At 41.8% G+C, this 27,901-nt stretch overlaps 1 protein-coding gene across 2 annotated transcripts in view; it reads left to right on the top strand.

Annotated features, from left to right (window-relative positions):
• The window catches only part of LOC311045311 (uncharacterized protein), a 46,521-nt gene extending 18,839 nt beyond the window's left edge, over positions 1-27,682 (top strand). The window contains exons 7-21 of one of the 2 annotated variants that reach the window (XM_084057146.1): positions 3,861-3,922; positions 4,135-6,139; positions 13,302-13,472; positions 14,037-14,207; positions 14,631-14,798; positions 14,879-15,037; positions 15,260-15,309; positions 16,282-16,813; positions 17,365-17,404; positions 17,499-17,560; positions 19,788-19,999; positions 20,226-20,557; positions 20,687-20,797; positions 21,450-21,591; positions 26,977-27,682. In XM_084057146.1, coding sequence (XP_083913272.1) covers positions 3,861-3,922; positions 4,135-6,139; positions 13,302-13,472; positions 14,037-14,207; positions 14,631-14,798; positions 14,879-15,037; positions 15,260-15,309; positions 16,282-16,813; positions 17,365-17,404; positions 17,499-17,560; positions 19,788-19,999; positions 20,226-20,557; positions 20,687-20,797; positions 21,450-21,591; positions 26,977-27,629 — 4,870 coding nt within the window. In that variant the 3' untranslated portion in view covers positions 27,630-27,682. Of the gene's footprint in view, positions 1-3,854; positions 3,923-4,134; positions 6,140-13,301; positions 13,473-14,036; positions 14,208-14,630; positions 14,799-14,878; positions 15,038-15,259; positions 15,310-16,281; positions 16,814-17,364; positions 17,405-17,498; positions 17,561-19,787; positions 20,000-20,225; positions 20,558-20,686; positions 20,798-21,449; positions 21,592-26,976 lie in introns of both variants that reach the window. The other variant, XM_084057145.1, reaches the window with a different exon arrangement.
• The last annotated feature ends 219 nt before the right edge of the window (positions 27,683-27,901 follow it).

The following is a 27,901-nucleotide window of genomic DNA, read 5'->3' as shown; positions in this document are numbered from 1 at the left end:
CTCCCTCCACTGTCCTGCGCCAGGTGTTCTTGGGTCGGCCTCTCTTGCGTTTACCGTCTGATGTCCAGTGAAGGGCAGTTTGGGTGATGTTGTCCTGCTCTCTACGGATTACATGTCCTATCCATTTCCACCGCTGCCTTATAAGGATGGTAGCCATGTTGTCCTTTTTACACAGGCTAAGAAGGTGTTGGTTGGAGATGGTTTTGGGCCAGATATTCGTTGTATTTTCCGTAAGCTTTTGGTGTGGAAGGTTGACAGTTTTTAGAGATCACTTTCTGCCGTTCTCCAACATTCAGAACCATAAAGCAGGGTAGACAGGACGCAGCTCTGGTATAGTCTCAGCTTGAACCAGTGGATCGCTCTTTGTCAGTCCTCTACCCTTTGACCTGTCCAGTATGGGTGACCCTACCAGGAGAATATTGCTCCCGCTGGCATAGCTCTATGGGTCACTGAGGCACGCAAGCCCCTCTACCACGGCAAGGTGACGATCCTCAGAGAGAATAAAACATCTACTGATGCACAAACTTGGACACATCATCAGTGTTGTTTCCTGGAGTCACTGGGTGTTTCGGGTCTTGCAACAGACACCCTCCACCAGGCGACCCGACCGAGGCTGAACAGCCTGTGTCTCCAAGTGTCATGATACTGCCCCCACTGTCTCTTGAGAGCTTAGGGTGGCAGGTGAGCTGTTACCAGCGGGTATTAGCGACACTAGGAGGCTCTGGGTACTGTGGGCTGCCTCCGGCCGGGCCTGGCTCCTCCTTCGTCTGACCAGAAGTGACTTCTGTGCGTTGTGTCGTCGTTACCGCTTGCCAGTCAAACATCTCATTCTGCCTTGATGGATTCTTGCAGGTTTTACCGCAGTCTGTAGCTTGCTTTTGGGTTCTTCCTCTCAGAAGAAGTGGTTTAGGCTGCCAACCCTCTCCACCCCGGGTTGCCGTCTCTCCGGCCGTCCTCTGTCTCTCCAGATGTCATCACACTCTTCGTGGTCGTCGCCCAGTCTGTTGGTCACTGGTACTCCCAGAGTATTTCAATATTATCCAATTATAGCAGTATTTGATCATGTTGACTCCATTACATTTCAACAGCATCATATATCCTGGAATTCCCTGTAGTATATTGTCTGTCATAGATGTGGGCATAACGCAGGCTGGTAGCATAATGGTTGTCTACTTCAAGGGTCTGTCCTGGTAAAACACATTCATGGAAGTGGCTAGCAAACACTGTTGTCTGTAAAATATCATGAAACAACAAGTAACACATTAGTTTACCAGTAGATCAGTAGCCTGAATGGTCACAAGCTATTAGGCTAGCTAGGAGGAATGGGGCTTGCCCATTAGTCCACAAATTCAAGTCAGTCTTTGGTCAGAAAACTACTACTACTGCCCTTACCTTACACACTGGTGCTACCAATGTCTGGTGCTACCAATGTCCCTGGTGAGGGCAATATTTGTTGACAATGAAAGACTGACTTGAATGTGTTGCGCAATTACACGCGGCTGCAACCACTCGAGTCCAGTCCAGAGTGTTTAAAAAGTGCACAGGTAAAAATGCACGCTGTCGTTCGTCTTGAGTTCAGCCCCTACAAGTTCATGAGGTGCGATGGCTTCTATACAGCCAGGAAATCGAGGAGGGAAGGTTACAAGGCTACAACTTGGCATAGGACCAATTTTCTTTGACATCAGGATAACGATTGGGGACTTTAGGCCACATAGTAACTAGAATGCACAGAGGTAGGAGGACGGGCAGGTGAGCACCGTAATCCAGGGAAATGGAGCACTATAAAACGTGTCCGGGACCGAGAGTAGAGCAGCGGAGGATAAGCTCGTCTAAGCTCCGTGTGTTGTTAGCATTGTTGTTAGCAGACGCCGTTGTAGGTAGCCTATAACTGAAGTTTGAACTGAGGCAGCAGCGAGCACTGTGGGGGCGGGGGGGGAAGGCTGGACTGAATCTCCATGACAACCCGCGAGGGTAGACCTTTGTGCTATGGGGGTTAGTTTTGATTACCTTGTGGCGGTCCGCCCCTAATGATTTTATTTTCACGTAATGTCATTGATTCACATGCCAGTTCACACCCCATTCACAAATCCTGTCAGCCAATCAAAGTCATTCAACCAAAGCAAGTTATCCACCCAGCATCACTTTGAATGGGTGCAGTACGTTAGCCCAACAGCGCATTCCTCCGACAGCGCAGCGCTCCGACGTTTCCAATAGTAAACCCGAACCAAACCCGCACCCTGACCCTAACCGCACGCGGATGCCACATAGTCGGAGAAAAGGTCTGTCGGATTAACGCATGCCTCCCACTTTGAATACTCACCAGGAAATCACACAGTGTTCAGCGTTCTCACGGCAGTGGGATAGTAGCGTCTATGCCAGCCCCTGGCCAGTGAGTACATGGTACCGAGGTAACTGAAGTAAGGGGAGACGTAGGTTTACTTACATGGAGTATGGGAAACACTCGCTCTCAAGGTCTTTTGAAGAAGCAATTTTACGTGACGCCGGGAATCTGTTTTTTTATGTTGGTATTTCTTTTGATTGTTTATTGACAATTTGGGATTTGTTGGGAATGTAACTGCTTTCTAAACAGGATTTATTTTGTGTTGGTTTGGGAAACAAACTATTTAACTGCAGCTTTTTGCTTTATGAACTGAACTATAAATGGAGTGTACTCATTCAAATCCTGACAAAGTATTTTTTTTTATTACATCAGAGACTCTTGGACTCTGAGGCGAAAACAGGTTAATTAATATATTGACTAAAACGGAATCTTTGTGTTGGGTCTCTTTCTTGTTAAGTTGTGTGAATTCAAACTGTTTGGTCCTTAACTGATACTTTTATTGTGATATTTGGTGTGTTTGTACATTTATGGGTTCATAGTGAAGTTTGGTCAAAAAACATTTCATTTAAATACATGTATTCATGTGGAGAATTGTTACAATTAAGTCTATTCAATATTGAAAATTGTCCGATGAAATGCCGGCTGGCACCCAAAAAATACAATGTAAAGTGTAATCCACTACAGCCTGTAGTCATGTAGTGTGGAAAGAACGTGAGACCGGCGGCAGCTGCGTCATTTAATGTAAAATCGCCAAAGTTGCCAAATATTACTGAACATATACGAAGGTCAGTGTCAGTAATCATCAGTAGTGTATGTATGCATCGTTAAGTGGTGGAAGCAAAAATAAAGCAACCAAACAAACAATTTAACACATGCTGTGGGGAAGCATGATGGCTGGTGGAAGTGAGAGACAAACTCTCTGAGCAGCATCCCTCCTCAAATGGCCACCCGTACACTGACACAATGGACACTGATGGAAACATCAGCAATTAGACAATTGGACCCAATTAGACAGAAGAAAAAAGAAGAAAAAACAAGGGGACTGTCACCAGACATCACTGTCCATGATGTCTCGATTGAAGCGGTTCCTGACAGCTGTCCCTAATGCGTCAGCCCATGACCATATATGGATCTCTAAGCCAACCACGTTCATCAAATTATGGAATCCTGGGTTGCTCGTCGTTATGCCCAAATGCGGAGTCCGATAAGGAGGAGCCGAGACACAGCCTTTTTAAGTAAGAAGTTGAACAAGAAGTGAATTGAGCAGCAAATCTTCAAATCATCATATCTTGGGTTCTGAACATTTTTTTCAAAAAAGAAAAAAAATGTTTTTCTTTTTTTTTGTCATGACGTCTTAGACGCCATGTGGCGCTCAGGGCGTCAGGCTACGTGACGTCTTAGACGTCATGTGTCACTGAATGAGTTGTTAAGTGTTCTGTGTGTGTGTGTGTGTGTGTGTGTGTGTGTGTGTGTGTGTGTGTGTGTGTGTGTGTGTGTGTTTTCTCAATGAAAGGAACAGGAGTACTGGTGGCGTGACTGAGGAGCCACACTTTGTTGATGTACAACAAGAGACACCCTCAGGTGCATTTGTTAAAAGAAATAATATATATATATATCTATATATATATATATATATATATATATATATATATATATATATATATATATATATATATATATATTCAAAGCACAGTAGACAGTTTATACTCTGGGACTGTAAACTGTTTTTTTTTTTCTATCGGCTGTAAGATGTTTGAACCTGTGTTTAACTTTGAGTAAATGCTCTGTTACAGTGGATGTCAGTCTGCAGGAGGTTTTCAAGCCCTATGTGATCAGTGTGACAGAAAGGTTAGAAGGTCAGAAAGAAGACACCACTGGACCAGGAACTGGAACCTCCTTCACCAGGATCTTCACACCGCTATATATCACAAAGGGAGACAGTGAAGGGGTTAATAAGCAACATGAGGTGTGGCAGCTTGAAAAAGCATCCAAGATGGAGAAGACCCTTGTTGATGAGCCGATAGAGTGCTCTGACATCTTCAACCCCTTACCAGGCACCGAGACACCCATCCAAAGAGTTCTGACAAAGGGCATCGCTGGCATTGGAAAAACATTCTCTACGTACAAGTTCACTCTGGACTGGGCGCGGGGTGAGGCCAAACAACACATCGATCTCCTGATTCTGCTGTCGTTCCGGGAGCTGAACTTGGTCAGAGATAAGCAGTACAGTCTTCTCACACTGATCCATGATTTCCATCCACCATTAAAGAAGGTCACAGCAGAGCAGCTTGCTGCCTGTAAGGCTTTGGTCATCTTTGATGGATTAGATGAAAGCAGAATTTCACTGGACTTCCAGAAAAATGACATTGTTTCTGATGTCACAGTGACATCATCAGTGGGCGTTCTGTTGACAAACCTCATCAAGGGGAATCTGCTGCCCTCAGCTCTCCTCTGGGTAACTACCAGACCTGCAGCAGCCAATCAGATCCCTCCTGAATATGTTGACAGGGTGACAGAAGTACGAGGGTTCACAGACCTTCAGAAGGAGGAGTACTTCAGGAAGAGATTCAAGGATGAAAAGCTAGCCGACACAATCATCTCACAAGTCAATGCATCAAGGATCCTCCACATCATGTGTCACATCCCACTCTTCTGTTGGATCACTGCTACTGTTCTGGAGGACATGTTGAGTAAAGATAAGACAGGACAGCTGCCCAAGACCCTGACTGAGATGTACAGCCGCTTCCTACGGGTTCAGACAAAGAGGAAGGAGCTGAAGTATAATGAGACACATGAGGAGAATCAACAGGAGACTGATTGGAAAGGTCTTCTGAAGCTGGGCAGGCTGGCGTTTGAACAGCTGGAGGGCAACCTCATGTTCTACCAGAAAGACCTGGAAGACTGTGATCTTGATGTCACAGACGCCTCGCTGTATTCAGGGTTGTGCACAGAGATCTTCAAACGAGAGAGTGTGCTCTTCCAGAAAACGGTCTACAGCTTCATTCATCTGAGCGTTCAGGAGTTTCTGGCTGCAGTCTACCTGCTACACTGTTTCACCGTGGGGAACATGGATGTACTGGAGCCATTCCTGGAAGATGCAGATGATACAGATGATGATAAAGAATATGGAGGTAATGATGATCCTGTTCCCATCCTTCCTCAACATGATCCTGATTCTGATCGTCAAAATGATCACAAAGTAGACAAAGATAATCATGATCCTCAAAAAGATCAAAAAGTAGACGAAGATAATCATGATCCTCAAAAAGATGATAAAGGAGATGAAGATAGTCGTGATCATCGAAATAATGACAAAGATGAAGATCAAAGCCACATGTCTCTTGATGAATTCCTGAACAAAGCCATGCTTAAAGCCCTGAAGAGTAAAAACGGCCACCTGGACCTCTTTGTCCGCTTCCTTCACGGCCTCTCACTGCAGTCCAATCAGAGTCTGTTAGGAGACCTGCTGGGACAGAAAGAGAACAGTCAGAGCAATCAGAGCACCATCAAGAACCTGAAGGAGATGAACATCTCTGGTGCCTACAATCCCGAGAGATGTATCAACATCTTCCACTGTTTGTTGGAGATGAAGGATGACTCAGTACACCAGGAGATCCAACAGTACCTGGAGTCAGGGGACAGATCAAAGGAACTGTCTGATACCCAGTGTTCAGCTCTGGCCTTCATGCTGCAGATGTCAGAGAAAGTTCTGGATGAGTTGGACCTGGACAAATACAACACATCAGAGAGAGGGCGACAGAGACTGATCCCAGCTGTGAGGAACTGCAGTAAGGCTCGGTTAGTATCCATTTGAATAGAAACATGTTATAATGGAGAAAATCCTATTATAAATTAATTTTAAACATATTGGCAAAGATGCTGTTATGTCAAGTTTCAGCTAAGCATATTTTGTCTATTTCATAGTTGGTTTCAAAATAGTTGTTTTGCTTTTGGACATGTAGTTAAGCTGCGGTGAAGCTGCGTGCGTGTGTGCTGAACTATGAACGCCTTAGGTTGCCCTAATAAAAGTAACACATTTAATATGGTCATTGTGAATCCCACAAGAATACAGCAAAACTTAGATTGTGTGCCGGTTACATGCAACCAATCTGAATAGAATATAAAATATACTGTATATATAATATAAAAAATATGCAATGATATATGTGTAATAATATATATGGAACAGGACATGTTTATGCCAGCCTCTGGAAAAGAGAACCACAGTTACAGTCTATCATATTCAAATTTACATGTTGAGGGATGATAGATTGCTTTATCATTTTACAAACACCTTAGGCTCAGATCACACATTCAAATAAACACACGCGGACAACTTTGAGATCTCAGTATTTGACTTGCCGGACAAGGAGGTGTGCTGACAGAAGTCTAATCACAACTGGTCTGCCCACCGACTCACACAAGCTTTATTACAACACAAGACATTAGGGTCGGCCCACAAAGTACTCAAAGTATCACATAGACAGGGCGGTACTTAGAAAGTACCCAAAGTAATAAGTACAAAAAGTAATCCATATCAGAGTATTCTCTCCCTGTCAGGTTAAGTACCAACTGGGGACTTGGAGAGTGGAGAACAGAGAGGAGATAACAGACCCTGTGGAATGGTCAACACCGTAACTCACATAGCCCATGTAGCCATAACATGACCACACAGTATTGCAAACTTGACACCTCGCCATTCCTCACTCCCAAGTCCTACCATATTAAAATGAATATACTCATATATCAAATTAAATGAACACATTAACAAAATGAATACACATTAACCCAATTACTTTATGTCAGCATACTAAACTTAAAAATCGGTTCCTACATTCCCTCCTTTTATTCATTTTTAATCTTCATATCAGGATCTTTATTAATCAAATCAACAAAAACTTCTTGCCTCCTCGCACAGTGGCCTTGGCTCTAAATCATTTATTCTGCGTCATCTTTGTCATGCAGGGCTCGAAGTGATATTATATTGTCATCCTTGAAATCCCTATCACTCAAAGCAACCGCAGCATATGTTTGAATAAACGCACCAGCAACCATACGTTGCACTACGGTTTTGAGGCAGGGAACAGCACAGACACATAGAACGCAGAACAGCAGCATAGCACAAAGAAGCATAGTAGCCTACCGAGTTTACACAGAGCTTGAATCCACCCTCCCCCCATTAGCGGTCAACGAGGGTCCATCTATTTTGAAGGGTCATTAAACGTAGCTGGCTTATCTCACGGTTCTGGGCAGCATTAGGATATGGCTTCGCAGAGATAATGTACGTGGGGTCTAAGATTCAAACTAACGAGCACACCCCTGCCCAATCTGCAGGTAGCTTTAAGTGTGCCTTCATTCCGCACAGCCAGAATACATTATCTAACGGGTATGTTCCATTCTTAGCGATCATAGACTCATCACTCACACATTCACATCGGTTGGCTGATATTGCCATTTTTATCCATTTCAACCCATGGACATGTTTTCCGAGTGAGATTATTCTTCACAGCCAGCATACTTGGTTACTTTACAGTGGTGTTCATTGATCTGACCCATATAGACAGAACTGGAGCGAGCATAACATGTGGGAAACACCACATTTGGATTCAGATGGACATACGGGCTTATAAGTGTACTTGTCATTTGTATTCAAACTCACTGTAGGTTTCACACGGCAGATAGCTTCTATCACGCATATTTATTAGAGTATCATTTAGCCAAGGCACACTGGTGAGAAGCAACTCGAGACATTGATATTCACGAACAGTCAGTGGAACAGCATGGAAAGTAGGGTGTGTAGCAGACGGGGGCATGTGTGTACAGACATAACAATCATCATTATCATTAGCTTTGGCGATTCCGTGAGCATGGTGTACCAGGCATTAAGGTGTAGTCGATGAGAAACCTTTTTGTCAGCATTCCTCCTTGTCCTGCGAGTCAATTTAATAATAGAAATACATGATACAGTCATAGAAAAAATATACATGGAAAATATAATAATAAAAACCACAACCGAAGTCCACTGGTGCTTCAATGTTCTTTCTAAGTGCAACAAGGATTTGTGAGTGGGGGTAAGAAATCTTCTTCCAACCTTAGATCTGACCCAGCTCTAAACGCTAGGCCCCATCTTTCCGCTGGGTGCTACCTCATCGCTTAATGTTCGACAGTGTCCGCACCAGGTTGTGTGACTTTTGTGGATTCACGTAGCACGTTCCTTGATCTTTATGGCAGTTGGCATGGCAACCAGGACCTTGTAGGGACCATCGCACCTCGGATTATTCCTTGATGGCTTTTAGCAGGACGAGGTCACCAGGCTCCAATCCTGATTGTACCTGCGGAGAGAGAGGAATTCTGACAGATTATTGGCACTTTGACAAGAGACCAATCAGCCAGCTTTTCCCTCCATCTACATCTTGTACTTCCTGAATTACGTTATCTTCCTTGATTGGGAGTCTAAACTCTTTACCATTAACAATTTCAAAAGGATTTGGGCCCTGTAATTTCTTCAACCTCAATTTTACAGTGTCATTCAACTTCTCACTAAACAACAATTGTCATGCAAAACTCAACAATTGTCATGCAAAACTGTTTAGTATAATTTTTATTTTTGAAAATTGTAAGTGTTAATTTGTTGGTGTGGAAATGCTGCTTAATAGGTGTACCTTGGTGTACCTTCCCTCCTGTTTAGCCATGACCATACATGGTCATGTCTAATTATACTTCAATTAATTAAGAACAGCACCATCACGGAGCCACTATAATGATTAACAAATTATCTTACTTCAAATATAAGTCTTAAACCTACTTGAAACACTTTCAATTCAATAATAACTATTCACTTATACAATGCTTGCACGCTTAAGATTTAGGGGATAAGACAAGGTTTTTCATTAATGATCACATAATGAGAAATAATAGAATGTCAATTGATTATGGTCTATAATGATAGATACGATTGCGGATAATGTCAAAAAACCTATGTATAGGACAAAAGATCACTATCACCCTCATATCAATTATTTTCAACTTGCGAGTGGCGGCCGTAGCCCTCAACCGGGTATATCATTAATATGGTCAGTATCAATTGACAATTCATCTACAAAAACCTCAGGTCTTCTGTTCTATGGAACTGGTGTGGTGCTTATCACGTAAAAACTAAGTGAGAAATGGGGCCTGAGACACTGGAGGCAGTCATAACAACAAAGATAAGTCTCATGGGAACAAATGTTTCGCTTCCTTGATAGTTAACACTTGCATAGGGGCATTGTTTCCCTTTCCTTCTCATTTTACTTGTCCCAGTTACTTAGTTACTTAAGTAAATATACCAGCTGAACTTGAGTAGAAATACTCTCCAGGCAAAGTGACGGGCCCATGTGCACCGTATCTATATGGAATGCATTACTTAGCCAGTGGGGCTCGTAAATTTAGGTACCCCCACTCTAAGTGCTTTAACACATTCCTCACGTGTGGAGGATGCAGCATAAGTGATGACCTGAGACGAAACTAGGGGAGTGATTATTATTTACTTCAAATAATACTTAAGGTTACATCTTTATCAGACAATTACTATAATGATAACATCACACTTGTGCAATATTTAACTTCATCATTAAGTATTTCTGAAAATCAACAACTGATCTGCAGCTTGTAGATCTGCCATTTTTGGAAAAATTGCCATTGCTTCTTTTAAATACTATTATGGTGGTGTAGATCAACACTACAAACGTCATGGCTTTATTATATTCACTTATTTAGCAGCTAGTTAAGACACACATGTCATTTCCAAAAATAGAACTATCTTGGCCTGTCATTTACTCTATTTTAGACCTATGATAATCAAAAACAAAAATTGATTGAATATAGTTTTAATAAAACTGCTTAAGTCCTTCTCTTCCCAAAGCCTGTGAGCCACCCGAGGCATAATGGAGTGGTCAATGACCCTGCAGTGTTATTGGCCACATCCATGATGATCCAGAAAGCCGCACACAAACTCTGGGCTACACATTAACATGTGATACTCAACTGAGGTACTGTAACAATGTACTTAATAACCATTAAGTGACGGCCTGTGCTACCTTGATCGAGGCGTCTAGAGTAAACACCTAAAGGCCTTAAATTAGTGCAATGTTCTTGCAACAGAACAGACGTCATCTAAACATCTTTCACATCATGTCCAGGGGGGTGTACTTGTACATCAAACCTCGCTCACACTAAGGAAACAGGAGTGGTTCCTCCCCTATGGGCCTCATACTGTTGCTGGGCAAGGCTTACTTAACTATGTAGACACTTTGTATCTTGTTTAAAATGTAACAACAACAAGGGGCAATTTAACAGTAGCATTACTATGGTAAAAACTAGTCCCCGCTTCTCTCTCACGTTACACAGCCGGGCCTTCACTACCACCGGCACACACACACCCGCACGCACACATACACGTGCACACACAGCATGCACACACACACGTGCACACACACACACACACACACAGCACGCGGTGTCACACACACACACACACACACACAGCACAGACTCCTCTAAACACCCACACACACAGCACCACACAGCAACCCTATTGGTTGGTATTTAAGTACAGTACTTGAGTAAATGTACTCAATTACTTTCCAACACTACACACACTTCTCTCTCAAGCAGTCGCTATCTCTCTCTCTGCCTGGTCTCTCTCTCTGCTGTGGTGGGGCATTGACACAGACCACAAAAAGTACTTTTACTCTCAGGGATTTTACTCATTCACTTATACTCACTCTCACAGGCATCTACACAGAAACACACAACACTCAATGGGGGCCCCACACAATCAAACTGTACTTTCACTCTCACATTTACACTATAATGATTCACACAGAATCTTTCCTATATTTCAGTACTTCAGGTAGTTCACACAGAATCTCACACCTTTCACATACTGTACTTCAGGTGTTCACACAGAATCTCACACCTTTCACATGTACTTCAGGTGTTCACACAGAATTTCACACCTTTCACATAATGATCACACAGAATCTTTCAGGTAGCTAACCTGATTCACACAGAATCACACAGAATCTTTCAGGTAGTCACACAGATCTCACCTGCCTCAGGTAGTCACACAGATCTAACCTGATTCCTATAATTAGGTACACACGTCTATAAGGAACCACATATAGACAATACCAGATATACAATCTCACCTCATGTCTCCACTTGAGACTCCTTCCTCTTATGTCTTCTATATCAGTGGGCACCTTACCATTATGTGGGTGAAACCTGAATTATGTGTGGTTATTATGATGTTCCGTTCAATGTGTAGAAATTATTTAACCACTATAAATATCTTGTTCTTATCGTAACTAAGTGTATTTCGAGGGTTTATTTAATGCATCACTGTATACTGGACAAATGTATCAAACCCTTAATTCACCAGCCCACACGACTGCCCTAGAAGACCACTACCTTATAGTGTCTTCCAGAGGGAATTTGCAAGACCCTGTGCTTCCAATTTCCGTGACAACCACTTTACACAAAAAATCACCAGTCCACGACTGCTCTGAAGGATCGCTCGCATCCAATCTAGACCGAACACCCCTTAGAATGAAATGGGGGTTATTCTAGATTTAGACTGAATATAGATACACTTAGGATCCCCTCGAGGGAATTGTCAGACCTTGTGTCTAGCTTCCCAACCCCTGTGACTTTCACTTAACTCATTCTTTTCTCAGTATACAATTGCAGAAAATAATATGCCACTCGTCACCATAACACAGCTACAGTGAATACCTCTTCCACAGAAATATCCACACTTGTCAATATCATACACAAATAATATTAACCACCAAAAGTGTCCACACAAGGAGCACCAAATATGTCCACACTAGGACCCTAACCACATGTTAGGCATATTTGTCAACATTACACTTGAGTAATATTCAAGAATGATCCACACTAGGATCAACTTACGTGTATGTTTATAGGTGTGTAATCGGGTTCAAATGCCGTCGGCCGTTCCTTGAAGATAAGATGTCAGACGAGATGACCACCGGCCTGGAGCCGAATTCAACGCTCCAGGATTTTTTGCAGGATACGGGCTACCGAGTCCTGGCTGCTTGCAGTCTTTCCCGGCGGCGTCTTCCTTCTTAATCTTCTTGGAACAGCTCTGACATCCGTGCTCGAATAGGACCAGTGAAATGATAGATTGCTTTATCATTTTACAAACACCTTAGGCTCAGATCACACATTCAAATAAACACACGCGGACAACTTTGAGATCTCAGTATTTGACTTGCCGGACAAGGAGGTGTGCTGACAGAAGTCTAATCACAACTGGTCTGCCCACCGACTCACACAAGCTTTATTACAACACAAGACATTAGGGTCGGCCCACAAAGTACTCAAAGTATCACATAGACAGGGCGGTACTTAGAAAGTACCCAAAGTAATAAGTACAAAAAGTAATCCATATCAGAGTATTCTCTCCCTGTCAGGTTAAGTACCAACTGGGGACTTGGAGAGTGGAGAACAGAGAGGAGATAACAGACCCTGTGGAATGGTCAACACCGTAACTCACATAGCCCATGTAGCCATAACATGACCACACAGTATTGCAAACTTGACACCTCGCCATTCCTCACTCCCAAGTCCTACCATATTAAAATGAATATACTCATATATCAAATTAAATGAACACATTAACAAAATGAATACACATTAACCCAATTACTTTATGTCAGCATACTAAACTTAAAAATCGGTTCCTACAAGGGACCTCTATAAAATTCACCCATTGGAGCAACCACAAACACGAACAGACTGTCGTACCCCCCCCTCTGTATGTTCCTCATAATAATAATAATTATTATTATTATTATTATTATTATTACCCTAATAATAATAATATTTTTCATGCTGTATATAAACTCATTGTTTTTGCAATAATAACATTTTCCCATTTAATCTGTAATTACAGACTTGTTGACTGTAACATCAATGAGACACACTGCGAGGTTGTGTGCTCAGCTCTCGGCTCTAAACCCTCCCACTTGGTTGAGCTGGATTTAAGTTACAACCTACTGTCTTCAGGAGTGGTGCAACTTTCTGAAGGACTGAAAAGTCCAGATTGTAAACTGAAGTCTCTGAGGTCAGTATTTTTCCTTTTCTTCAACTCTCTGTTGCAGATTTGTTTAGCAGTGGGTTAAAACATATAGGAGACTACAGTTAGCAGGCTTTGGGTTTGGTCTCTCTGCACCTTCAGTTCTTGCTCTGTTTATTATGCTCTAATTATCTTAAAATATTTCTCTCAATTAATTAAGGAGACAACAAATACAATCTAAGTACATCAGTCCCATCTCAGATGAGCTCGGGAACACTGGAAAACCATTGTCAATTAGCACAGTGTGTTGCTGCATCTAAAAGTACAAGTTAAGACTACCATACACAGAGAAAGCCATACATCAATAACCTCTAGAAATGCCACCGACTTCTCTGTACCCTGTACAAAACCGCTCTCAAAACCCACCTCCTTCAATATGGCTTCCCCCAGCTAATTGCACACCCCCCTGTTTCACTTTTCCACTGTTCTTATTGATTTTATTGCTTAGTCTTATCCTTTTTCTTGATTTTCTTTTGTTGTCCCCGCCCATGTAAAGCGTAATTGGGTACTTATAAAAGTGATTGAGATATTATTATTATCATCTACATTCAGGTTGAGATCCTGTCACCTCTCAAAGACAGACTGTGAGCGTCTGGTCTCAGGTGTCAGCTCTAATCCCTCCCATCTGACAGAATTGGATTTGAGCATCAACAAGCTAATGGATTCAGGAGTCAAGTTGCTCACAGATGCACTTAAACTGAATCTCAAACTGGTGACTCTGAGGTTAGTAGTCCTTAAAGATGGAGTGCCATGATATTTTTCAACCCTAAAACCTGATCATAAGGTATTATTATTATGTAAGGATTTTTTAAAGTTTCTATTTTTCTTAAACCCTACCTGTCTCTACTATATTGCATGTTGGTCCAGCAGTGGCTGATTACCTATCGTCACTGTCATTAAACCTTGTATAACCAAAACATGGATTTTCCATGGATCCAGTTTACTATTTAGTCACAAGCTCTTTCATTTATGAAAATTCATTGGTGAAAAATGTACAGACAGACTTAACCGTGGTCATCAGATTTGGTCTGCGCGGCACATTCCAGGCACATGCGCTGCCGCACATGCGCGCACGTTACAGGGAACACCACTCTAACTATTTTAGAGCAAAGACACTAAAATCTTCATATGTTCATCTCCATTCAGGCTGAGCTACTGTCTCCTTTCAAAGAGCTGCTGTGAACATCTGGCCTCAGTTCTTCCCTCCTCTAGTCTGGAGGAGTTGGACCTGAGCAACAACGAGCTTCACAATTCAGGAGTGCAGGAACTCTCTGCTGGTTTGAAGAGTCCACATTGTACCCTTAAGACTCTGAGGTAAAGGATGTTTTTTATATCTGTGTGGATCTTTACTTGAACAGCAGCAGCGGCTTGTTAAAGTCTTTAAGTCTCTACAGGTTGTCACATTGTCTGGTCTCAGAGGAAGGCTGTTCTTATCTGGCTTCAGCTATAAGCTCTAACCCCGCCCTGGACCTAAGAGAGCTGGAACTGGACTTGAGCTTCAACTATATGGGAAAAAAAGGAATGAAACTCTTTGCTACTGGACTGAAGACTCAGTGAGTTGTCTTAATTGGTACATTGTACCAATAGTACATTGTAGATGTATGCATTGCTCACAAGTTCCATTGGTAGTTTGTAGGAGACATTGAAGGTCGTAAGACAATCAGGGGAGGGGGGGGCACAGTAATAGACTTATGTGCACTGCCTGTCTTTCTCTGTTTGGCCCTGTGTATGCATGTTTTATATAGCACGTGACATGTGAATTGTTGCTTCTACAGATTGGATCATGCAGAAGAACATTGGGTTCAACCTCAACTCCTTACAAGTTGTGAGTACTGACTATACGGTTTATACGTCTGTGGCCCTGTATTCCACGAAAGATGCCTTACCCACTATTTAGTGATAAGGCGTGACCACGGTCCCTTTCTTCCGCCACCAGCCTTGTCCCTAAAATAACTGCGCTACCCCTTATATTATGCGTGGTTTGGGCGTTACATGATTCAAACCAATCAGCGTGCCAGGTGCAATTGCACTTAAGAAAGCACTCTCCACAAACGCACCTCTACAGGCAATACAATGGCAAAATTGTATTTTATTTCATAGAATCAATTAATATAGAGAACTTTTAATTATAGCAATAATTTGATAGCAGGTTTGCGAATAGCGCTACCCCACAAAACACACCTCCACTTGCAAAGTAGGCAGTCAGCTCAAGTTTTAACGGTAAGGGTGGCCAAAAGATATCGTTTAGGGGCAACGGAGCTGCCTTGTCCCTTAAATAAGGGAGAAGCTGTCGAGGAGCCCTAAACTTATTAGCCATTTTTTAACTATTTTTAAAAAACATTTTAAAATAGTTCAACTAGACGATCTACATCGACACGTTGTGAGCTTGTAGATCAGCTATTTGAACGATTTGAAAATGTTTTTCATAACAGTAAAACATAGCAAAGAAGTTTAGGGATAAGGGGTAAGGGGGCCGTGTCTAAGGCCCTCTGCAAGGTTCTGCTGATCAAATCTTACATGTTGTGGGGGATCGTGTCCCACATGTTTTGTAATGGCAACACTTCCTTTACTTATTGTCCCCTATTCTGTCCATTATGTTATATTTCAACACGTCAGTATAATATATCTAAGAGAAAACGTACCCCGAAAGTGCCACCCCAGAATTAACCCAAATAAAAGTAATGAGTAACATGAAACGGCAAATGTAATTTATTCCGTAATTCATTAAAAGTATACACCTCTATGTCATGTACTCAGTACTTCATAGTAAATAAGTTTGTATCGTTCTCTCCATCAGGTGCCTGTCCTCTCACACTGAACACAAACACAACCAACCGATCCCTCTCTCTGTCTGAGAACAACAGAAAGGTGACAAGGGAGGGCAAAAAACATTTGTATTTTCATCACGCAGACAGATTTGTGCACCGTCCACAAATTCTGTGTAGAGAGGGTCTGCCTGGACGCTCTTACTGGGAGGTAGAGTGGAGTGGAAGGGTTGCTGTAGCAGTGACTGACAGAGAAATCAACAGGGAAGGAAAGAGTGCTGACTGTCTGTTTGGACACAGTGACAAGTCCTGGAGTCTGGAATGTCATGGTGGATCCACCAACAGATACACCGTCCTACACAATAAGAAGAGAACTGTCGTTCCTGTCTGTCCCTCTGACTCCAACAAAGTAGCAGTGCACCTGGACCGTTCTGCTGGAACTTTGTCCTTCTACAGAGTGACCTCTGAATCAATGACACACCTGTACACCTTCCAGACCACAGGCCAGTCCACTTTCACTGAACCACTCTATGCTGGGTTCTCGGTTGAGTCCGGTTCCATAGAGTAAGTAGAACACACGCACGCATGCACACGCATGCATGCGCGCACGCGCGCACACACACACACACACACACACACACACACACACACACACACACACACACACACACACACACACACACACACACACACACACACACACACACACACACACTAGGGTGGCATTACATTTATTCAATGCCAAGACACTATTAATGTTGCAAGTTGCTATTGCTGCAGGAAATGACTAATTTACAATTCATTGTTTTCAACTCCCTTTACCATAGTATCCAAATAGTAAACCATATATATATATATATATATATATATATATATATATATATAGGCTACTTGAAACAGGATGTTCAGTTCAGGCCACGAAGTGTCAAGCTTCACGTAACGTAGTGCTCTGATCAGCGCTACTAGATTTTCAGTCCGCAAATCGACTACATGTGAAAGCTTTTTCATATTGATTACAATAGATAATGATCACTTGTGTGTGTGTGTGTGTGTGTGTGTGTGTGTGTGTGTGTGTGTGTGTGTGTGTGTGTGTGTGTGTGTGTGTGTGTTTCTAGACTCTCCTCTGATGGGGTTAATCCTTCAACCATGGACATTGTGAGTGAAAACGTTTTTTTCTACAGAATAATCACACAGACTGAACAAGGAAAGTTACTGATGGTTTGTTTCCTGACTGTTTTGTGTATTTCAGACCAGTTGTTCACCGAGTGTGCTCCCAAAACAGACAGCAGAACAGACAACCAATGAATACAGGTAACTCATCCTAAAGAGCTTCATAGACAGGAGGGATTTCTGCCCTTTCTGCCCCTCTATAAGAAGGTTATAGGCATTTGGGGCTAAACTTTTCTATCGAGTACACACCCCATGAAGCATTGAATTCATGGAGATGTTTTTATCGCATTCCTAAGCCAATAATGTTATAATACTGTACTAATGAAGATGCGTATCAGTAGGAGACACAAAGTAGACTATTTGCTCCTCCTTCCGGAGAGACTGCCAGTAATCAAATTATTGTCTCAGGAATGCGACAAAAAACTAAAAATCTACATGATTTCAAGGCTTCATGGGGTGTGTAATTGATAGGAAATAAGTACGTTTTTGGGGGGACTACTCCTTTAACTAGTTTACATAATTCAAGGGTGCTGAATCTGAAAAACATGGTTCCCAAGCAGTGTTGCACATTTTCAAATGGCCGAAATGTATTATAGGGCTGAAGTGGGTATAATGTGTTTTGTAATAATAATCAAAACCTACAAAGTAACTAGTAACTAAAGTTTTCAAATAATTGTAGTGAAGTAAAAAATACAATATTTACCTCTGAGATGTAGTGGAGTAGAAGTAAAAGTACTGAAAACTGGACATACTCCAGTAAAGTAAAAGTACCTAAAAATGCACTTAAGTACAGTACTTGAGTAAATGTACTCAGTTACTTTACACCACTGCTCGCTTCAGATTCGTGGGGTTTTTCCCCTTGATAATTGCTCCACATTGTATCTCCCGTTTCCACTTCAAGGCACTTGCTATCGTCTTTCTCGCTGTTGTATTCCAATAAATCCCATATACTGTAGGACTCTACTGCTTTCTCCCAACTTTTAGGCGTAGGCTTTGACTTTTTACAGGGGCCAGTTTCAAATTGCAGGCAACAATAAGTGCTCTTTCAGAGAGGTTTTCAAGGAGAGTACATTAGGGATTTGCACTCCTTTACAACTGTTTGTAGGGCGTTCCACATTTTAGTGGCATAGCAGGAGAACAAATTTAACCCCTTGTTTGAGCCCAATCTGGGTTGAATCTGATTAGTGGAGCTCCCTCTGGTGTTGTGATTGACGTTTTTGAAGTAGTTTGACAGGTACATGGGTGTCTTTGTGGTGTAGTGTATATTTTAGACCAGGCCCATTGCAGTTGTTTGCTGTACTCTGTCCTCTACCCTGAGCCATCCGACCTTAGCAAAATGAGCAGGGGTTAAATGAGCTGTAGATGTAAGGCCAAGCAGTAGCCTGACCAGTTTGTTTTGGGATGTCTGGAGCCTTGTTTTTAAGGCCTTTGTGGTGCTATGGTACCATGAGGTGCATGCATAGTCGGCATGGTTTGAAGGAAAAATTAAAAAAATAAAAAGTGATTACTCTCACTTCTGTTCAAAGGAAACAGAACCCTCATCAAGGCCCGGTGACTAGTTCCAAAGAACTGAAACCCTCATCAGAGCCACAGGGCTCTGGTGGAGATTCTTGCCGTCCATCAAGACAGTGTTGTTCCAAAGAACTGGAACCCTTACCTTCTCCGGAGCCATGGCGGGAGGTGACTCCTGCAATTCACATCAAAGAAGCGCTGCTCTCACTCCCCGGTTGACTGTCAGCTATGAACGTATGGTCGTCAGGAACTATGCTAGCCTACGGCTTCAGCCTGGTGCTTATGCTCTGCCTCATCCAATCCCTCTGCCACAGGACCCATTGCTGTCATGGCTGCCATGGTTCCTTGCCTCTACGCATGCATTTTTTTTTTCCTCACACTTCTAAGACCAAACGCTGGGGTCACTATATTAGACCCCCACATTTCCCACAGTGAATGACATTAATCCATTAATCCAGATTGACAGTTCAATGACAAAGTGGCAGTAGGCGGGCTCTAGACCGGATCTGAGCACTGATCAGTAAATAAAAAACGTTCTCCCGCAAGTCCACCATATAGTCGGCATTTGTGGGAGATTTATGACCGCACGATGTTGTCCGGGAGCAGATGCTAATTCCCGAGAGACTCCCAGAACTACCGGGAGAGTGTCTGTGATGTCTGTGGAGGCTAGAACAAAAAAGCATGGAGAAGCAGCTTTTAGCTATTATGGTCCTAACCTTTTAAACAGCCTGCCAAGGGATTTGCAGGTCTCTGAATCTGTGGACATTTTTTATGAAACCTTTTTTTATGAAATCTTGATTGATTAATTTATTGATTGATTGATTCATTGATAAAACAAATCTGTTTTGTGTCACAGGTTCCAGGTCCCCGGGGCGGGGCTGTTCCAGTGCAATCTGACAGGGTTGGTGTTTGAAACAACAAGGGAAGGAGAAGTCGTCTACAGTCCTGTTCAGCGAGAGGAATGGCTCCAGTCATCAGGAGGGACTCCTGCAGGGCCTCTGTTTGACATCCAGTGTCCTCAGAAGTATATCTGCCAGCTATACCTGCCACACTGTGAAGTCACACCCAGTGAGGAACTGCTCTTATTATTCAATAATTATTTTTCAAACTGATACAGTATAACAGACAGTACTATATATATATTGTATTTGATCAAAGTCTCTGAGGCATGGACTCATGGAACTCATGGAGTTGGTGTATGCATGTTGTTTAATAGAGAATCACACATTTAATTAAATAAGAGGTTTTGTTTACCATAAAATGAAATCAATTATGGTTCAAAAACCTTTCGCAGGTGATGATCTGTCTGTGGCCCACATCACAGTTGAAGGGATGAAACTCTTAGAACCACAGGAAGTGAACCAGACTCATCCATCCATCCATCCATCTTCATCCGTTCATTCAGAGTCGGGTCGTGGCGGTAACAGTTCCAGCAGAGATTCCCAGACTTCCCAGACGCATGTGGTTGTAAATGTGACCCACCCATCTGTCTTTGGGCTCCTGCGGAGGACTGACAACTACATGAAACCAACATGTGGTCAGGTTCTGCTGTTCCTCCAACCACCAAAGCGTCAGATACGGAAACTGAGTGTATTGCTGCTGCCGAGCAATGTGCTTCTCAAAGAGGTATAATATACGGCCTAGCAAATCAGAGAGTTTGAATATCTTTAGACTTATTATGCTTCAACATTAAATTGACTCATACCGAGCATTATGATGAAACGTTCTGGTCAAATTGTGTTGGTGTCATTGTAGGTGATGGTAGAGCACAAGAAGGGTGAATTCATCCAGACCGCCTCCAGCTGTGTTCTCATCCCAAACCAAGCCTACAGTCTGCAGTGTAGTTCATACAAAGCAGATCCTGAGGTATTACACATTAAAACTACAACCTGAGTTTAACGTATGTTAACAATGTGAATCAGGAAAACAGATATTGTGTGGAATTGTCCAATACTACAGCAAGTACTACTGCTAAAACTACTACCAATACTAGTATCATTACTACTGCTACAACTACATCCATAACATTACTGAAGTAACCTGGAATCCGAGGCTTGCTTTCTCAGTAAGAAAGCCTGGGGAACGTTGAACTGAAAAGTGGATAGAAGGGGGGCGGGGCTGCTGGCGGTATTCAAGCGGGAGGGGCTCACCCAGGTGTGCGCATCAATAGTGCCCCCATTAAACTACTACTCGGTGAAACAAACATAGACTGCATCAAATAACGTTATGCCAACAAAAGCTATTTTTGTGCAGTGCACATATCTCGGGCAATACTTTGATACATTTTTGCTGATATATTTAAACAGTTTGATCTATTTTTGGTTCCCATCCGGTCAGAAAAACACAGACAGAATCTGTCAGTTTAGCCACGGCCCAACATGTGAACTAGTCGCTCATTCTATCCACTGTTTCCAATAAGAGTTTCTCCAGGCCTCCAGAGTGGAGCAAGATTGGAGGGCTGGCCACGTTTACTGAAGTAATACAATATTAATATATTAATATTTATCCCTGTTTTAAGTCTAAGACTTATCATCTGAACTACGGACCACATTACCCTCCAACGTTTGAGGTCGACATGGGTCTCAAGGCAGAAGTTGTCTCATTGACATTACTGGGACCTGACAACAACCACGTCTGGAAGGGAGACATTGAACTGGAAGGTAAAGGAAGAGTTATTCAGTTTAATTAAATTATGGTATGTAGGGCCCTATTTTCGCCGGTGCCTTACCCATTATCCCTAAACTTCTTTGACATTTTTTTAACTATTTTTAAAAACATTTTCAAATAGTTCAACTAGCCGATCTACATCGACACGGTGTGAGCTTGTAAATTGGCTATTTGAACTAGTTGAAAATGTTTTTAAAAATAGTAAAAAATGGCAAAGACGTTTAGGGATAATGAGTAAAGCACTGGCAAAAAGGGCTCGTAGTATAATAACTTTTTCACATTCAAAAGTGATCTTTTCCATCATAACTATCTTGGCATTTGGAGAGATGACACATTCATAACATTGTGGTCAGAATTGGTCCATTTATACAGCAATCCTTTCTCATGTTTTGCATGTTGAGGTGATCTGTCTCCATTATGGACCATGGAGATATGTTGGGGGGGTCCCCAGATGATTGGCTTAATGTGTGCTACATTGTTTTCTCGCTTAAACAGTAAACAAACTAACATACAGTATGAGTGTATACAGGGTATCTGCATATTTATAAAGTTAGGATTTAAGGACTTTTAAGACATTTATAATATGGCTAAAAAAGACCATTACTGTGTCAAAAGTAATCAACAAATTATGCTATAAAAAAATTCAAACATTTGCCAAATTGACTAAATATGACCCAAGAAAGAGGCACAATTGTGAAAATAGCCGATCTACAAGCTCACAACTCCTCGCGATCAGCTATTTTCACAATATTTATCTGTGGAACCGAGTAAAAAAAAAAATGTAATTATTACAATTCAAAGTGCTTGTCAGGGTGGGGGTCCCCAGTTCAAATATAATTTCATTGGGGTTGCGGCCTGAAAAGTTTGAGAACCACTGGACTAACAGGCTCTTATGAGCCACAAGCCAGGACGGCTCCTAAAATTAAATTTGATCAAAGACAGATGGTGTTTTGCTGTTGTGCCTCACATACCTGGATTAATTGACTCATGGAGGCTTAGTTGTTATTAAAAAATGTTTTACATAGCAAAGTCTCCAGCAGGGAAATTAGATATCCTAGGAGGAGTAAGGATTTATCCACTTGAACCCTAGCGTCCTTATTCTGGGGTGACATGTAGCAAAAATAACCAATCTACAAGCTCACTAAGCGACGCATTGTGAGCTTGTAGATTGGCTATTTGGTTCAAAGGTAATAAAGGAGGGGAACTAGAAGACCCCTGGGGGACTCCTGTCAACAAAGTATTTAGGGTACAGTGGTGGACAAAGTACTCAACTCCAGTACTTGAGCCGAAGTATAGATACTCCTGGTCACATGGCCGCCGCCGTCATTATTGCCGCTATTGCCATGGTAACACTACTTTTCAAGCAAGTATTGCCTGGCAATACTACTTTCTTCATTTTTATTTTGTGGTGTCTGTCCATAGCGGACCGGCATAAATACACGTCCATATCCGGAGGCGGGGAATAAGAAGATCACCGTTCAGAGTCCGAGTTTACATTCTCAAACAATTCACTTTATTGTCAAAGTTCTCAGCAATCCATACATCCAAGTCAATTCAACATACGGCGCGTCTTGTTCACAGAACCTGGTTAATTCTTGCTAAACATGGCCTCTGCGTGGGTCCAGATTACAGGGCCCCGTTTCTCACACATACATCAGATTATATGCAAACAACAGGACCCTCCTCCTGACCCTTCACCAAACAGGTGTCTAGGAACAATAGAATCATTGGGCAGGGCCTTCTCAGTTAACACAATGGGTTACAATCTGCCTTAGTTTTAGTATATAACATTTATCTATCAAACTGTACTTTTACCCATGCTCACATTATAACATTATTATTCAACATTTTATTAGCTTCGAAATGAATCTAAACAGTGACATGTCTGACGTTGTATGAATGCTCTAAATGATAAAAGTTACTTTAAAAGAGACGCTTTTCTCCAGCTCAGCTCCTCTACTCTGGAGAGAGAGTCAAAATCCCTTACACAATGATGTCGTCTTAACCTCGGCTTAGACACAGAACGATCTTTATTTTACTAAAACTTAGTTCTATCCATCTGTAAATTTAGAAGAGATTATTATACCTTTTATAGGCTTATTCTACTTGATTCTTGAGTCAGTCTACTGATTTGGGAGAGACAACAGGCGTCAGGCTCTCCTGCATATTATTAGGCTCACTTAAGTTAACAAAAGATTCGGCCCGGGTGTGGTGTCATAGATTCACACTCAGAACAATAGGACAGGATGGCTGGAGGTAATTAACTCCACTGCAGCTGTTAGTCACAGACTGACCCCCAAACTAGCAACCTTTTGGTCTCTGCTTGTTATGGGACACTTTGACGGTTTCTGGGTTATAATGTATTAATAACATAATATTTTCATATTTCATAAGCACAGGACCCGATATGACACGACAATTTCATTTTGAACCTCTAATGAAAGCTTAATTGTATGTAGTGAAGAACTGACTGCATCAACAATACATCATGAATCTCTTATTATTATTATCACCAAGGACAGGTCACTCACGGCATGTGTCGCCATTATATCCTTGAAAAATAAATCACTTTTTATTTTTATAGACTGATCTATAGGTGGCAGCGGTGGTGTGTTCTACCGTGTTACGCTATACGTACGTAGTGTGACCTGCAGAATATTTTCGTAGCCAAGCGTCGCCATCCAGAAACCGTCCGAGAAAGCGTATCTGATACGCAGGAGGAGGGGCTGTGGGTGGCAACACTTCAGTTCAAATAGGCTTTGTCATGTGATAATGTGGGGTCTGAGGTGAAGGCTTATGTGTGACTATTGTCTTGAGGTGATAATGACCGCTGGCCGTTGGAGTTTTGAAGTAATTCACACATTAACTACTTAACAATAGAGCGGTTCTTTCATACGGCGACCACGCGCACATGTGTGCGTGTGAGTGCACGTGCCGTGCGTGTGGGAGCGAATAATTATAGTATGCCCTCCGAAAAAACCTAGAACACACCACTGCAGGCGGGTTATATGGCTCTTATACAGTATGTGCCCAAGCTGAGTGCTGACAGGTGGGTTATGAAGTGTGAAGAGTGTCTGTCTCTCTCAGGTTCCAAGACCAGAGAGAGACATCATGTTGCTGCTTGTCCTATTAAAATGGATCAAGGATGAGCAGCTAGTTAATTAATTTTGTATTGATTTGTAATTCTGTATGATTTGTTATAGTGAAGCAGCAGATCTAAAGGCTCACACAAACATGTAGCCTACTGTAATGCCATGACATGTTGTGAGCTTGTAGATTTGCTACTTTCGGTGTCTGCCGCTCGGCAACGTGATGCGCAACCAGACTTGAGCTGATGCATGAATGTCCAAAAAGATCAAATCTACAAACTAACAAGTTTAATGGTGATGCAAAGAGTTGTAACCTTATAGATCTGTTGCATCTCTAATGTAAATGATGCAAAAAAAGCTGTTTGATTGTGCTTCAAACCTTGACAAATCATGAGCTTTACTACACACCTGTTGTGCATTGATCTAATCAACTGTTTGTGGTAGAGATGCAGCAGGCAGCGGAGATAGATAGTTGCTCTATACTGGAGTCCTTTCTTTTAAAAATGCTTAAGCATTTAAAAGTACACACTACAAAGAATATTTTCTTTCCAATATTAATGCATTGCCATGCCAAAAAAAAAACTGAAAATATATTTAATAGTTAAAATAGCAGATCTACAAGCGGTGTGAGCTTGTAGATCTGCTATTTTCTCTATATTTGAAATAGAGCTTACGTGGTTCATACGTAATGTACTTTTTTCTCTTTTCCTTTTTTCCAGAAAAAAAGTAAAGTAGCCTACAGATATTCAAAAACTTAACATAAATACAGTACTCAAGTAAATTACTTTGTAAATGTCCAGTAGTGTCTAGTGTCTAGTAGTTAAATATGTTACATAACATTCACATATTAGGGTAGGTAGTGGTACCCACACAAAAAATACTTGCAGTAATCCTGGTCTCTATACTGCCTCCTTGGCACTGGGTGAAAACATGGGGTTGCAAAATCATGGGATAAAAATCACATTTTATGGGTCAGTAAAGCAGTTTTCATTGCTGTAAGTTAAACAGGGCATGACCCTCTAGCATTCTGCAAAGTGTAAATGTTAGAACTGCAAAAAAAACTGCAGAGGAATTAGAAGGAAGAAATATAAAAGTAACTGATACAGTACAATAGGGTGCCTATGCAATGTGTTTGCTTCCCTAAAATTGTTATGAATGTATTTGGATTAATGTATTCCTCTTATTAGATTATTTAACCCGTTAAGACCGGGAACGCATCTGTGTCATTTTAAGATTTATTTGGCTATTAAAAAATAGCAGATCTACAAGCTCATAGCGCGGCATCAAGTGCCGCGCTATGAGCTTGTAGATCTGCTATTTTTGAAAAGAAATTGCACATCTTTGAATATATATATTTAACTAACATTTTTTACTCAAATTGTTGCTTCTGGGCGGTCCCTGGAACAACATATTTTGAGATGGGGGGACTGTGGCCAAATAATTTTGGGGGTCCTTGACAAGTTTGAGAACCACTGATATTATAGCAACATAGTTTTTTTTCAAAACACTGTTAGGATTTAGAAGACATTTGTACTAGAATACCCCAGAAGCAAAGATTTGAGTTACAAATGTTTGCTTTAAAAATATATATATTCAAATATTTGCAAAAATGTTCAACATTTGATAGATCTATAAGCAGATCTACAAGCAGATCTACACGCTCATAGCGCGGCACCGATGAGCGTGTAGATCTGCTTGTAGATCTTCTTAGCTTGTAGATCTGCTATTTCTGGATAGCAAAATAAATCTTAAAATTACACAGATGCGTTCCCGATCTGCCTCATGTTTCTTTAACAAACTGAGGGTCCTCTCTAAAACAGGTGCATTTTATTTTATTGCTTTTACGTGTGATCATAAATTTGGATTTACATTATTATTGTAAATTATAGACCAACCAACTCATTAGGTTGCTTCTGAAGGTAACATGTTATATCTAATTGAATTGAGGTTTTCCAAAGGGGTTGAAGAATCTTTAAAAAAAGATTTACAATAATAATAATAATAGTTTAAAGAAAATGTATTACAAGTAATATTATTGTAAATTAAAATATCATCGAAAAATATGAATGTTTTAATTGTTATCGAGCATTGGTTCTCAAAGTGGGGTCCGGGGACCCCCAGGGGTCCTTGGAGGGGTTCCAGGGGGTCCCCAGCAAAATCTGTTACCTTGGCTATTAAAAAATAGCAGATATACAAGCTTGCAGCGCGTTCGTGCCGCACATTCCGCTAAAATGTGTAACTATATAAAAGAAAATGGTCGAACTAATTCAAAGTCTCTTGATATTCCAGGTGATGATGACTTTCAGACTGGAGATCAACTCAGGATGGTGCTGTTGGGGAAGACTGGCAATGGAGCGAGTGCCTCAGGAAACACTATTCTTGGAAAGAACATGTTTGAATCAAAATCCTGCCAAACATCTGTCAGCAGGTATTGCCAGAGAGCACGGGGTGTGGTAGACGGCCGTCCTGTTGTTGTAGTTAATACAATTGGTTTTTTTGATACAAGTCTGTCCCAGGACGAGGTTTATCAGGAGATCACAAAAAGCATCAGTATGCTGGCCCCGGGGCCTCATGTGTTCCTGGTGGTGGTACTTATTGGCCGAATCACAGATGAGGATCAAGAGACATTGAAGCTGATCCAGGAAATCTTTGGAAACAATTCCAAGAACTACGCCATCATTCTTTTCACAGGAGGAGAAAGATTACTATATGAAGAACGGTCCATTGAGGACTACATCAGTAAGAGTTGTGATGATTCATTTAAGAAGCTGATTGCTGACTGTGGAGGAAGGTACCACGTCTTCAGCAACCGTGATGAAAACAACCGTGAACAAGTCAGTGATCTGCTGATGAAGGTTGAGAGGATGGTGAAGAAGAATGGAGGGCGGTGTTACAACACAAAGAGAGAAAAGCAGGCTCAGAAACAAAAGGAGAACGTTTGAAAAGAGAAGAAAGATGAGAGAGATGAGAACATGAAAATGAGGATTAGAGAGAGTGAGAGAGAGAAAGAATTGGAGGGAGGGAGGGAGGGAGGGAGAGAGAGAGAGAGAGAGAGAGAGAGAGAGAGAGAGAGAGAGAGAGAGAGAGAGAGAGAGAGAGAGAGAGAGAGAGAGAGAGAGAGAGAGAGAGAGAGAGAGAGAGAGAGAGAGAGAGAGAGAGAGAGAGAGAGAGAGAGAGAGAGAGAGAGAGAGAGAGAGAGAGAGAGGAGGGATAG

The sequence above is a fragment of the Gymnoscopelus microlampas genome (assembly GCF_963454915.1).
Source record: "Gymnoscopelus microlampas genome assembly, chromosome: 1".
Lineage (NCBI taxonomy): Eukaryota > Metazoa > Chordata > Actinopteri > Myctophiformes > Myctophidae > Gymnoscopelus > Gymnoscopelus microlampas.
Note: the sequence above shows the minus strand (reverse complement) of the source record. Positions and strands in the feature narration are given on the sequence as shown.